This window comes from Pipistrellus hanaki (genome assembly GCF_964339955.1).
Source record: "Pipistrellus hanaki genome assembly, chromosome: 6".
NCBI classification, from domain to species: domain Eukaryota; kingdom Metazoa; phylum Chordata; class Mammalia; order Chiroptera; family Vespertilionidae; genus Pipistrellus; species Pipistrellus hanaki.
The window spans coordinates 19688311-19701355 of record NC_140508.1 but is presented as its reverse complement, the minus strand read 5'-3'; the positions used below and the strand labels follow the sequence as shown (position 1 = coordinate 19701355).

Sequence of the window (13045 nt, the reverse complement as noted above, 5' to 3'; positions counted from 1 at the left end):
GGAGCCAAGGAAATAGATCACCAAATGGAAGGAATGGAGGAGAACAAACGACTGGACATAGAGTTCAAAACCACAGTTATAAGGTTTTTCAAGAATTTCCTAGAAAAGGCGTATAAATTTAATGAGACCCTCGAGGATATGAAAAAGGACCAACTAGAAATTAAACATACACTGACTGAAATAAAAAAATATTATACAAAGACCCAACAGCAGACTAGAGGAACGCAAGAATCAAGTCAAAGATTTGGAATACAAAGAGGCAGAGGACACTCCTATGCAGAATCAAGAAGAGAAGAGAATCCAGAAAAATGAAGATAGTGTAAGAAGCCTCTGGGACAACTTCAAGTGTACAAACATCCAAATTATGGGGGTGCCTGAAGAAGAGAGAGAGAAAGACACTGAAAACCTATTTGAAGAAATAATGACTGAAAACTTCCCCCACCTGATGAAAGAAATAGACTTACAAGTCCAAGAAGCGCACAGAACCCCAAACAAAAGGAATCCAAAGAGGACCACTCCAAGATACATCATAATTAAAATGCCAAGAGCAAAAGACAAAAGAGAGAATCTTACAAGCAGCAAGAGAAAAACAATTAGTTACCTACAAGGGAGCACCTATCAGCTGAATTCTCAACAGAAACTATGCAGGCCAGACGGAAGTGGCAAGAAATATTTAAAGTGATGGATAGCAAGAACCTATAACCAAGATTACTCTACCCAGCAAAGCTATCATTCAGAATTGAAGGTCAGATAAAGAGCTTCACAGATAAGAAAATTAAGGAGTACATCACCACCAAACCAGTATTCTATGAAATGTTGAAAGGTATTCTTTTAAAAGAGGAAAAAGAAGAAAAAAGTAAAGATAAAAATTATGAACAACAAATACATATCTATCAACAAGTGAATCTAAAAGTTAAGTGAATTAAAAATCTGAGGAACAGCTGAAACTGGTTTGGCTCAGTGGTAGAGCGTCAGTCTGCGGACTGAAAGGTCCCAGGTTCGATTCCAAGTCAGGGGCATGTACGTCGGTTGTGGGCACATCCCCGGTGGGGGATGTGCAGGAGGCAGCTGGTCGATGTTTCTCTCTCATCGACGTTTCTAGCTCTCTATCTCTCTCCCTTCCTCTCTGTAAAAATCAATAAAATATATTTTAAAAAATAAAAATAAAAAATAAAAATCTGAGGAACAGAATAAACTGGTGAATATAATAGATCAGGGGCATAGAATGGGAGGGGATTGATAATTCTCAGGGGGGAAGGGATGTCTTCGTGGCGGGGGGGGGGGGTACAAGAAGAGACTGGACAAAAATTGTACACCTGTGGATGAGGATAGCGGTGGAGTGGTAAGGGCAGAGGGTGGGGTGGGGACCTGGTGGAGGAGAGCTATGGGGGAAGTTGGGTAAAGAAACAATTGTAATAATCTGAACAATAAAGATTTATTAAATTAAAAAAAAACAGGCTGGTGCCTTTCTCTCTCCCCTTTATTTTTCTCTTTATTCTCCTTTTGGAGCTAGACATTGAAGGCTAGCAACTACGTATATAGTGTATATATAAAGGGGAAATTAGAAAGTCACTACACATGCATGGGAAGGTGCAAGCTCAGAAATGACCTGAGAAGACCTTAATTTTATACAACTCATACTGATATTTGGCACAGGGGGACAGCCTACAACAGTAAGTAAGTAAGTAAATAAATAAATAAACTAAAGAACTTTGGGGAAGGTTAATCTAATGTCTAGAGTTACTACAGTATTAAATTAAATTTTCAATTAAAAAAATTAGTTGGTCCGAAGGTTGTGGGTTATTGTTAAGCTGATTAACATAAAAAAATTAGAAAGAATACAAAGAACAGCGAAAGGTATTGCCCATTCAAGGGGGAAAAAAATAAACCAACCAGGACTTCGTTAAGAAGACATAATGGGGAATCTATGAAGGAAAGACTTTAAAACAACTGTCTTAAAGATGCTCAAAGAACTAAAGGAAGATGGGGAGAAAATTGAGAAAATATTGTCTGAACAAAATTGGAATATCAATAAAGAGATAGAAAACCTAAAAAGAGCTGAAACCTGTTTGGCTCAATGGATAGAGCGTCAGCCTGAGGACTGAAAGGTCCTGGATTCGATTCCGGTCAAGGGAATATACCTTGGTTGCGGGCAAATCCCCAATAGGGGGTGTGCAAGATGCAGCTGATCGATGATTCTCATCGATGTTTCTAACTCTCTATCCCTCTCTCTTCCTCTCTGTAAAAAATCAATAATATATCTATCTATCTATCTATCTACAATATATATATATATATATATATATATATATATATATATTTCTTTTTTTTTTTTTAAAGAGAAAACTTAAAAAGAAATTCTGGAACTGGAAAGTATAATACTGCAATGAAATATTCATTGGAGGGATTCAAAGGCAGATTTGAGGAAGCAGAGAAAGATTCAGTGAACTTGAAGATGGGTCAATGGGAATTATAAGATCTGAGGAAAAGCAAGGAAAAAGATAAAAAAGAAGTGAACAGAGCCTACAGTACCTGTGGGACACCACCAATTGGACTAACATACTCATTGTGTGAGAAAGCAAGTAGAATGGCTTCCCCCTTGATCATATTCTTTGGGCAAGAGGAGGGGGCTTGGAAAGTTAGAAAAAGTTGAGTGGAGGAGACCAAAGGATTTAGAGTGCTCTGGGACCAAAACATTTTGCCAGTGAAAGCTAAGGTGTCATTTGTCCTATCACAGACAGTGCTTAGTGGCTGTTAAAGTTTTTTTTTCTTCTGTGTGTTCTAGTACATCTCTTTGTTACTAAGAATACTTTTTTTCTTTTGCCCCTTAGCAATATTTTGGAATTGTTAGTCTGGCCTTCTTATGAAAGTATTTCTGGTGACTGACTTAATGTTTTCAAGATGGAAATAAAATAGTTGCCTTTGAAAGAATTTTCAACAGAAGGAATCTGAATAGTTGACATTTAACATATTTAAAAATGTTTGTTATATACATTCTTGTGTAGTTATTTTGAAATGCTTGCTTTTTTTTTTGCCAAAGTTATTCCCCCAAAGTTCAGTTGTTTGTAGAACATACAATATAGTTTTATTCCCATTCTGCTGTGTAATGGAAAATAGGAACAGATTGAGAGATATATCTGATACCTGGGTAAAAAAGAACTACAACAGAAAAAAAAAAAATATGAGGCTAATGATTCTCCTGCATGCATTCTTGAGAACTGTATTTAATTCACATATAAAAGCGACTCATTTAATTAAAATTAACTTATAGAACTCGATAATCATGATGATTGTGATCAGAATTGTTTTTATGAGCTTTGTTTGAATTATTTCATTTAATTGCCACAACGACCTAGTGAGGTAAGTCCTATGATCCTAATTTTAAAGTTGAGGAAACTGAGGCAGCTAGAAAGTGGTAGAGCCAGGATTTGAAGTCAAACAGACCTCAGAGCCTCTCTTAACTTATGTTCCTTCAAAGTTTTCAGGTTCAGAGCATATTGTAGGCTAGGAGTCACAGAGTATACATAGAATGTATTTTCTATATAATGATAGAATTTAAAAAAAACAATCATTTTTAAATTCTTGGACTCTCCAGGAAAAAAACTTCGACCTGGTGGAGCACAGTAGCAGGTTGCCTCAGCGTGGGAAGTCCTATGTACTTCCGTTCAGGCGCTCAGGAATTCGGAGAACCAGGATGGTGGAAACTTGTTCACAACAAGCCTCCGACAATGAAACCTGAAGGAGAGAAGCTGTCTGCCTCTGCTTTGAAAGTAAAAGGTACTGCTGTGAGAGCAGTGTAGGAGGTGCTAGCCAGCCCAAAGCTGAGCAAGGGTGAACTCAGGAGACAGTCCCACTGTAACCGGCAGAGCTCCTCTGCCTCTGGAGGGACTCTGCTTGACAGTTTTATTGTGACACGTTTTTTGTATCCTGTAAATAAATACTAAGTAAAAATAGGATAATCTCCTAATTAAGTTACCAGTTTTATTCAAGTTCCTTTGATATCTGAAAGGTTCTCTATTTTAATAAGATTTTGTTTTTAAACTTTTTATTATGGAAAAGTTTTTTAAATGTGCAGAGAGTAATATAATGAATCTCCACATACTTTTCACCTCACTTCAACAGCTAACTGCTGGCAATCTCATTTTATCTAGAACAGGGTTGGGGAACATCCAGCCCTCATGTCGTATAAGGCCCAATTAATCATTTAGCCTGGACCTGCCAAGGCATTAGGGGTGAGTTAATTAAATGTTTGACCAAATACAGCAGGCTAATTTTTAAGTTGACACTTTGGTATGGCCTGTGAATGATGTTATAAATATCAAAATGGCCCTTGACAAAAAGGTTCCACATTCCTGATCTAGACCCTGAGTACTTTCCCCCAACCCTCTACCCATCCCACCCTTGGAGTCTTTAAGAGCAATCCTAGGCACCAACATAGCATTCTTAAATATTTCAGTATGTATCTCTAAGTGGTGTGAACTCTTTCTTTTTTGTAGTCTAACCATAATATCATTTTCTTTCTTTTTCTTTTTTAAATATATTTTATTGATTTTTTTACAGAGAGGAAGGGAGAGAGAGATAGAGAGATAGATGAGAGAAACATCGACCAGCTGCCTCTTTCACACCCCCCACCGGGGATGTGCCTGCAACCAAGGTACATGCTCTTGACCAGAATTGAACCTGGGACCCTTCAGTCCGCAGACCGACGCTCTACCACTGAGCCAAACCGGCTTCGGCCATAATATCATTTTCATAATTTTAAGAGAATTAATAGTAATTCTTTACTGTCACACATTGGTCTGATTTTTTTTTTAAATCTAAAGAGGCTTTAATGAGCTTTTACATTTAAAAAAAATATAATTGGGAAGAAAGTCAAGTAGGATTGAAGGATATAAGGTGTGGAAGTTGCTCCTCTGCACCCACCCCTTCCTGCAGTTTCACTTCCAGAGTAACCACTGTTGACTCTTGTGAATGCATTTAGAAATCGTATGCACATTTAAGCATTTTCTTTCTTTCTTTCTTTTTTTTTTTTAAAGAAGAACTGTAAATGGACTCACAATATCTATTCTCCATTTTTCCCTCCACTTAATAGTAAACCTTGGATATCTTTCCATAGCAGTACATGCAGATCTGCCATGTTTTCTTCCTCTTTTTATTTTATTTTATTATTTTTTTTAATTTCAGAGAGAAAGGGACAGGGAGAGAGAGACAGAAACATCAGTGATGAGAGAGAATCATTGACCAGCTTCCTCCTGCACAGTCCCCACTGGGAATCGAGCCCATAACCCACACATGTGTCCTGACCAGGAATCAAATTATGATCTCCTAGTTCATAGGTCGATGCTCAACCATTGAGCCACGCTGGCTGAGCTGCCATATTTTCTTTTATTTCATTGCATTCCATTGAATGGTTATATGATAATTTATTAAACCCCTATTGATGGACATTTTGGTTATTTCTAGAACCTTTTATTGTTGTTATTTTAAACAACAATATAGTCCTAGCCAGTTTGGCTCAGTGGATAGAGTGTCAGTCTGCGGACTGGAGGGTCCCAGGTTCGATTCCAGTCAAGGACATATGCCTTGGTTGTGGGCTCAATCCTCATAGATGTGCAGGAGGCAGCTGATCAATGATTCTCTCTCATTGACGTTTCTGTTTCTCCCTTCCTCTCTGAAATCAATAAAAAAATATATAAAAAATAGACAACAATATAACTGTACACATTTGTGTGCATGTGCAAATTTTTGTGTGATTAATTCCTGAAAGTGTGTTACTGTATTAAGTGCATGCTCATTCAAAACTTTAATCAGAATTGGCAGGCTACCTTCCAAAAAGTTGTAATAAAATATACTTCCTGGTATGAAAATGTTCATTTCCCCATATACTTGCTGAGCATCATCAAACTTTTAATACTTATCTATTCCAGTCTGTAAAAAGTAGAGTTTAATTGTTTAAATTTTCATTATAATTTTTTTCTTGTTAAGAGATATCTAAGTCCTCATTTAAGGCATTCAATTGAACATTTCTCTATTTTGTGTGGGTTTTTTTAAATATGTTTTTATTGATTTTAGAGTGAGAGGGTGGGAGAGAGAAAAATACCAATGTGAGAGAAACATCGATTGATTGTCTCCCATATGGTCCAGGGCTGAACCTGAAATGTGGGCATGTACCCTGACCAGGAATTTAACCAGTGACCTTTCAGTGCATGGGACAACATTCAGCCAACTGAGCCACAGCTACCAGGGCAAACATTTCTCTATTTTGAATGTGATAGTAAGTTTACAAAAATAAATTAGCAAAAGAAACTAAAATTGAGTGGTTATTTAAAAATTGAGATATTTATTCTTTTCCATCAGCCTCAAAACCAACTTTAGATCCCATCATTACTGTTGAGGGACTCAGAAAACGGGCGAGTCGCAATCCTGTGGAATCAGCCATGGAATTAAAAGAGAAAAGATGTCGGACTCAGGAAGCGAAGGACATCAGAAGAGCCCAGAAGGAGGCTGCTGGCTTTCTCGACAGGAGCACGTCTTCGACCCCCGTAAAGTTCATAAGCCGAGGCCGCAGGCCAGATGTGATTCTAGAAAAAGGAGAAGTGATCGACTTTTCATCCTTGAGCTCCTCTGACCGCACTCCGCTGACTAGCCCGTCTCCGTCTCCCTCTCTGGATTTCTCTGCCCCCGGAACCCCTGCCTCTCACTCAGCCACGCCCAGCTTGCTTTCAGAAGCAGATCTGATTCCAGATGTGATGCCACCACAAGCCTTGTTTCACGGTAAGTCTTGCCTTTCGTGGGTCTTTTTATGCATGGCCCATGATACACAAGTGTATGTTTTCACCTTGTGTGCGGTATGCTCTGTATTTCTTCTGTCCTGTTTTTTACGTTCACAGATGATGATGAGTTGGAAGGTGATGGAGTCATAGACCCAGGGATGGAGTATGTCCCGCCCCCTGCTGGGTCAGCCGCTTCTGGGGCAGTGCCTGGGGGCAGGAAGAAGGTGAGAGCACCTGAACATATAAAGCAGGAGGTCGACAGTGAGGAGGAAAAACCTGACAGGATGGACATTGACAGTGAAGACACAGATTCCAACACATCTTTGCAAACAAGGGCTCGAGAAAAGAGGAAGCCACAGCTGGAGAAGGACAGGAAACCCAAGGGGCCCAAGTACACCCCTGTTAGCATCTACGAGGAGAAGCTGCTCCTGAAGAGGCTGGAAGCTTGTCCCAGTGCCGTGGCCATAACACCAGAAGCTCGGAGACTGAAGCGCAAACTGATTGTCAGACAAGCAAAAAGGGACAGGGGATTACCACTCTTTGACTTGGATCAAGTTGTTAATGCTGCTCTTCTGTTAGTTGATGGGATTTATGGAGCCAAAGAAGGAGTTTCTAGGCTTCCAGCTGGCCAAGCCACATACAGAACCACCTGTCAGGACTACAGAATCCTTGACCGATACCAGGTGAGTTAACACACAAGCTGAAACTCTTGACGCAGGAGTGGAGGTGGGGTAGGCAGCACCAGGGGTTGCGCACAATTAGGCAGTGACTATTCAAGTCCTGAGGAATTTTGGGAGAGAGAAAAATACAAAAATTGCTGGGCTTTATTTTTTGAAATTGTTCAGTATGGATGTCTCTTAATACAACTGGGGTATTTCCCTCTTTAGGCATTCAAGGCAGAACCTAGACATTTTTTTAAAGTATATTTTATTGATTTTTTTATAAGGAGGAAGTGAGAGAGAGTTAGAAACATCGATGAGAGAAAAACATGGATCAGCTGCCTCCTGCACATCCCCTCCTGGAGATGTTCCCGCAACCAAGGTACATGCCCTTGATCAGAATCGAACCTGGGACCCTTCAGTCCTCAGACCGACACTCTGTCCACTGAGCCAAACCAGTTAGAGCCCTAGACATTTTCATTGTATCATTTAGTCTCTAAGGATAGTCATATATGGTTTGTGTCATGGCTCTGACCGACAGTTTTATTGAGAACATAGTGTATCAGACCGTGTGCTGAGCAGGATCTGAAAACATGTAAACATTTGTGTGGTTAGAAGACAGTGTGGAGACATGGAAGCCAGGGCATCAGTATGGTGTCAGCGTGGCTCAAGGTGACTCAGTGGAACCCAATGCTAAGTGTGCTCCTGGAACAATGAATTCCACTCAGGCTGCCAGAACACATCTTCACACAGCAGGAGCGAGAGGTCTCAGATTCCCTGTGTCTGCGCTAGCCCTGCTCTTAACCAGCCTTCTGCTAGTTAGCTATTGTAACTGAGAGCTGTAAAGTGAAAACTTGTTTTTTATTTACTTTCCATTGATTACAGGTGAGGTTACACCTAGAATCATGTTCCCTCGTTTCTCTGTGAATTGCCCATTGGATTCTTTGCACATTTTTCTGTTTTGTTCTTCTTTGGCAACGAAAGTGGGCTCTTCTCTTTGTTGCCATTGTTCTGATATTATTCAGTGTGTACCATGTGTGGAGGTTTTTGTTTCATGGTGCTCAGCATTTGGTGTGTGGGCCCTTTCTATTTGAAAGTCCTTGGGTTCTGGAAAATCTTCTTAATTTCCTATCTTCTGTTTTCTCTGGTCTGGCTTATCAGAGCACTGCTATTAGGACAAGGGTTAGCAGAACTTTTCTGTAAGGGGTCAGATAGTAAATAGTTTCTGCTTTGCAAGCCACACAGTTTCCGTTGCAACTATTTAATATTGCTGTTGTAGTAGGAAAGCAGCACAGGGAGGACATAGTGAATGGATATGGCTGTGCTCCAATAAAACTTTATTTACCAAAACAGGCTGAATTTGGCATATGGGCTGTAGTTTGCCAATGATCCCTACTCCAGATGGATCCCCTTAATTTTCTTTTTTTCTCCTATTTCTCATCTTTCCTGGGAAGTAGTAACCTGCCTCCCTGCATCTTAGGAGCCAAGTAAGGGAGGCCAGGAGCCGACCTTTCAGCTGGAAAATTTCCATTAAGTGTCCCTGTTTTGGGATAGTACTTTCACCCTTGGCTGTGCCAGGGCCCCTGTTTCCAGAATCTCTCTCCTTTGAGCTTCTGCAGAGTCTAGTCTTCTGCCCATGGAAGGGAAGATCATTTTTGGATATGGGCATTGGGGGCTTTAACCTCTGAAGTAATGGACTCTCAGCTTTAATAGGACCTGGCCTTTCCGATTGTTGCCCTTTCCTGAGGCTCTGAGCTGCACATCCTGCTGCTCCTGGCCTGTCCTCCCTGCTGCCTTATGTTTTTTTCTCTCAAGTCTAAGTCACTTGGCACTTTTTCATATGCTTTTGTTGCCATCATCTGTTCTTTATTCTCATGAGGTTTTCTTTATAATATCTATACTTTATATTTTTAATTATGAAATGTGTCATACCCCAAGATGCCCAAGGAGAGTGCATAGTACATATGAGTATAGCTTAGAGAATAATAAAATAAATGACTGTGTTTCTAGCTCCTGGGTTTAGAAACAGCATTACAAACACCTGAGAAGTCTGTATACTGCCTGCTCCCCTACAAGGGAGTCATTCTCTGACTTATTGTTATTCGTTCTCCTACTTTTTTAATGACTATATTCCTAAACACTATACTTTCATTTTTTTAAAAATGAAGTGGGAAACACTTAGCTGTGGAAGGAAATTGCCTCTCAGATGAAGGTTTCCAGAAGATAAAGCTAAGTAGTCTGTGGGGGGTTGTTGTAGATACACTGTCCCACAAAAGGATATTTTGCAGTCCTAACTCCTGCTACAGGTGAATGTGACTTACTGAGAAATAGGCCCCTTGTACATATAATTAGTTAAGACGAGTTCATGCTGGAGTAGGTGGGAATGAGACACAGAGACAGGCACCTGGGGAAGTACCATGTGATGACCGAGGCAGAGTGCTGGATCCACAGCAAAGGGATGCCAATGATTGCTGGCAACACCAGAATCCAAGAGAAAGGCACGGGACAGACTGTCCCCCAGAGTGTTCAGAGAGCATGGCTCTGCTGATACCTTGACTTCTGACTTCCAGCCTCCAGAACTGTGAGGGAATAAATTCCTGTTTTGAGTCACCCTATGGATACAACAGCTCTAGGAAACTCATACAGTTATGTTCTGGTTGTCCCTTCCATGAGCCCGTCCTGGAGAAGTCAGTGGTCAAGGTCACTAGGGAGCTATGGGTAACAAGGCTCACCGAGGCTGCAGTGTATACCAGAGAATGTGACAGAAGTCTGGGCCATGGCGATGGGATTCTCTGCACTTCCTGCTTGGGTTGACATGCTTCCTTCCAACTTGTGGGTAGATCAGCAGTTATTTGTGGGGCAAGTATCCTCAGCTGATCCAGGAAGTAGAGTCAGAGAGTGCTTGGTGAAGACCGGCAGGGCACAGATGCGATTCTGGGCTACTATTCCATGGGGTTAAAAGATGGTCCAGTAGTAGGCAGGGATCCTCACAGCCTTTGTGTTCTGTCTTCCCTCTCACTTGTTGATGTCTTCCACATTGGGTTGGGGAAGGGAACCAACAATCCATCTAGCTCCTCTCTTTGTTTAGAACCAGAGTTTGGGGAAGCTCATTTAACATTTTCCAAACTTATTTGACTTTGGGACTTCCCCCCACCCACTCACCATTTTGTTATTCAACTAATGTTGAGTACCTCATACTAGTATGTGCCAACCACTATTCTAATGGGCAATACTGCAGTGAATTAAGACAGATAAGGTTCCCCACCCTGTGGAATTGCCACTGGTGAGCATGGAGGTAACAATACTAACTCCCTTAACAAACAGGATCACTTCCCACAAGGTGAGAGTCTGCAGTGGAATGGAGGAGCAGAGGGCAGCAGCCACTTTGGACAGGGTAATTAAGGATGGTCTTTCTGTAGAGGTAACACTTGAACCAGGTTCTGATCCACAAGGAGGAGCGGGGCTGAGGAAGGTTCAGGGCAGAAGACGCAGGCACAACACCTAAGGTAGGAGTTAGTTTGGTGTCTGAGCCTGGAACATAGTGATGATGGAGGAGGGGGGTGATGGGAGATGAGGCCACAGAGGGTAACAGGGCTAGATTCTACCAGTCACAGCAAGGGGTCTGAATTGTATTAGGAACTTACAGTGGAAAGCCAGATAGGAGCTTTCTTCAAGAGAGGTGAATTTAGTTTTTAAAAGGAAAATCTGGCTCTGTGTGGAGAATGGATGATATGGGATAAGAGTGGCAGGCAGCGGAGAGACTGATAGGAGGCACTGGTAGTGATCTGGACAGAAATTGAGGGTGGTTCAGATTTGGGAAAGCAGTGGCAATGGAAAGAAGTTGGGGCACTGTATAATATCTACAGAATTCCTCAGAACTCACGATGAGACATTGAGTAGATAGTATTTCATGGGCTAGTGGTTCTATCACTGGTGTTTCAGCTGTCTATTGCTTCATTACAAATCATCCCAAAGCTTAGTGCCTAAAAACAATGCCTATTTAATATTTCTTCTGATTCTGAGTCAACTGGACTCAACTGGGTGGTTCTTCTGTGGCTGTGTTTAGCTGAGAGCTGGGTGAGTGGAAGCTGCCAGTCCCCTAAGGCCTGGGCTCAAAAGTCCCAGAATGTTACTTCTGCCACTTTCTGATTGGTCAGTCACAGGCCCACCAGATTCATGGGGAGGAGAAATGGACTCTGCCTTGTGATATGAGGAGCCACATGTACCCACTGGTGGGAAGAATTGTTGGGGCCATATTTGGAAACTGTAACACACAGCTTTCAATTTCACTTTGAAACTTTAAAGTCCTGGAAGAATTTCAAAGTTGGCTTTTGAAAGTTTTGGTGTCCAGTTTGGTAAGATCATGAGAAAATTATAAAAGAGGGAATTTTTGCTCTTCTTCCAACAAAGTTATTTTCTAGTCACTAAGAGCAAACTGATTCTACAAAAACAACTCAAGTTTCTAAACTTTATCCATTCCTTGGCAAACCACTTAATAAGTGTGCCTTTTAATCTTCCATTTGAACTCTTCGCTATAAAACCCTAATTGCACATGTTCTGTTACTACATGACTGAGGGCCCTGGAGCAGATCTCACTGAAGAACAGACATCTCCGTTCAGACTCCCAGGGCCAAACCTACCTGTTCAGCTAGGACGCCAGCCTAAGGAGCAAAGACAAACCACATTCTCCTCGAACTTCCAGTAGGGCCTCTCCACTATGGTGAATTGCTTTAGGGATGATAATCTGTATGGTCCTACTTTTGTCAAATTTATTCAATGGAATAGAGACATATTTTAATAAGTACTGCAATAATTGGCCCCCATGGCTGTTTGGATAACAAATTACTACTCATAAAACCCAACCCATGTACCTTCATGTCACTGGTGCTGGTTAATATTTGATGAATTGACTGAAAGTGTAAGATAGATAAAATGAAATCTATAGAAACAATAAATCCTGTGCTCAATCCTGCATTTCACTCACTTCACTGACTTTAAACATTTTAAAATTACTTAACATTTTTAAAAAATTACTTTGATTTGATTTTTTGTTAATCCTCATTTGAGGATATTTTTTCCAATGATTTTAAGAGTGGAAAGGAAGGGGCAGAGACAGAGAGAGAGAAACATTGATGTGAGAGAGACATATTGGTTGCCTCCCGCACATGGGGCCAGGGATCGAGCCAACAACTGAGGTACATGCCCTTGATCAGAATTGAACCCAAGACCCTTGAGTCCTTGGGCTGACACTATCCACTGACCCAAACCAGCTAGGGCTGATTATTTTAATTTGAAATTATTACAACAAGGATGAGTTTTCCATATCTTATTTTTTTAAATAAATCTTTATTGTTCAGATTATTACAATTGTTCCTCTTTTTCCCCCTTATAGCTCCCACCCAAACCTCTACCCTTACTTGCCCCCCACTGTCCTCATCCATAGGTGTACAATTTTTGTCCACTTTCTTCCCACAACCGCCACACCCCTTTCTCCCTTTCTATGCCCCTGATTCTATTATATTCACCAGTTTATTCTGTTCCTCATATTTTTATTTTTTATTATTATTATTTTTAATATATTTTATTGATTTTTTACAGAGAGGAAGGGAGAGA

At 40.8% G+C, this 13045-nt stretch overlaps 1 protein-coding gene across 1 annotated transcript in view; it reads left to right on the top strand.

Annotated features, from left to right (window-relative positions):
• The window catches only part of KAT14 (lysine acetyltransferase 14), a gene marked incomplete at its 5' end in the record, with an annotated part of 37480 nt that overhangs the window by 13159 nt on the left and 11276 nt on the right, over positions 1–13045 (top strand). The window contains 3 exons of the mRNA XM_084887629.1: positions 3596–3777; positions 6358–6774; positions 6891–7456. Coding sequence (XP_084743755.1) covers positions 3596–3777; positions 6358–6774; positions 6891–7456 — 1165 coding nt within the window. The remainder of the gene's footprint in view (positions 1–3595; positions 3778–6357; positions 6775–6890; positions 7457–13045) is intronic.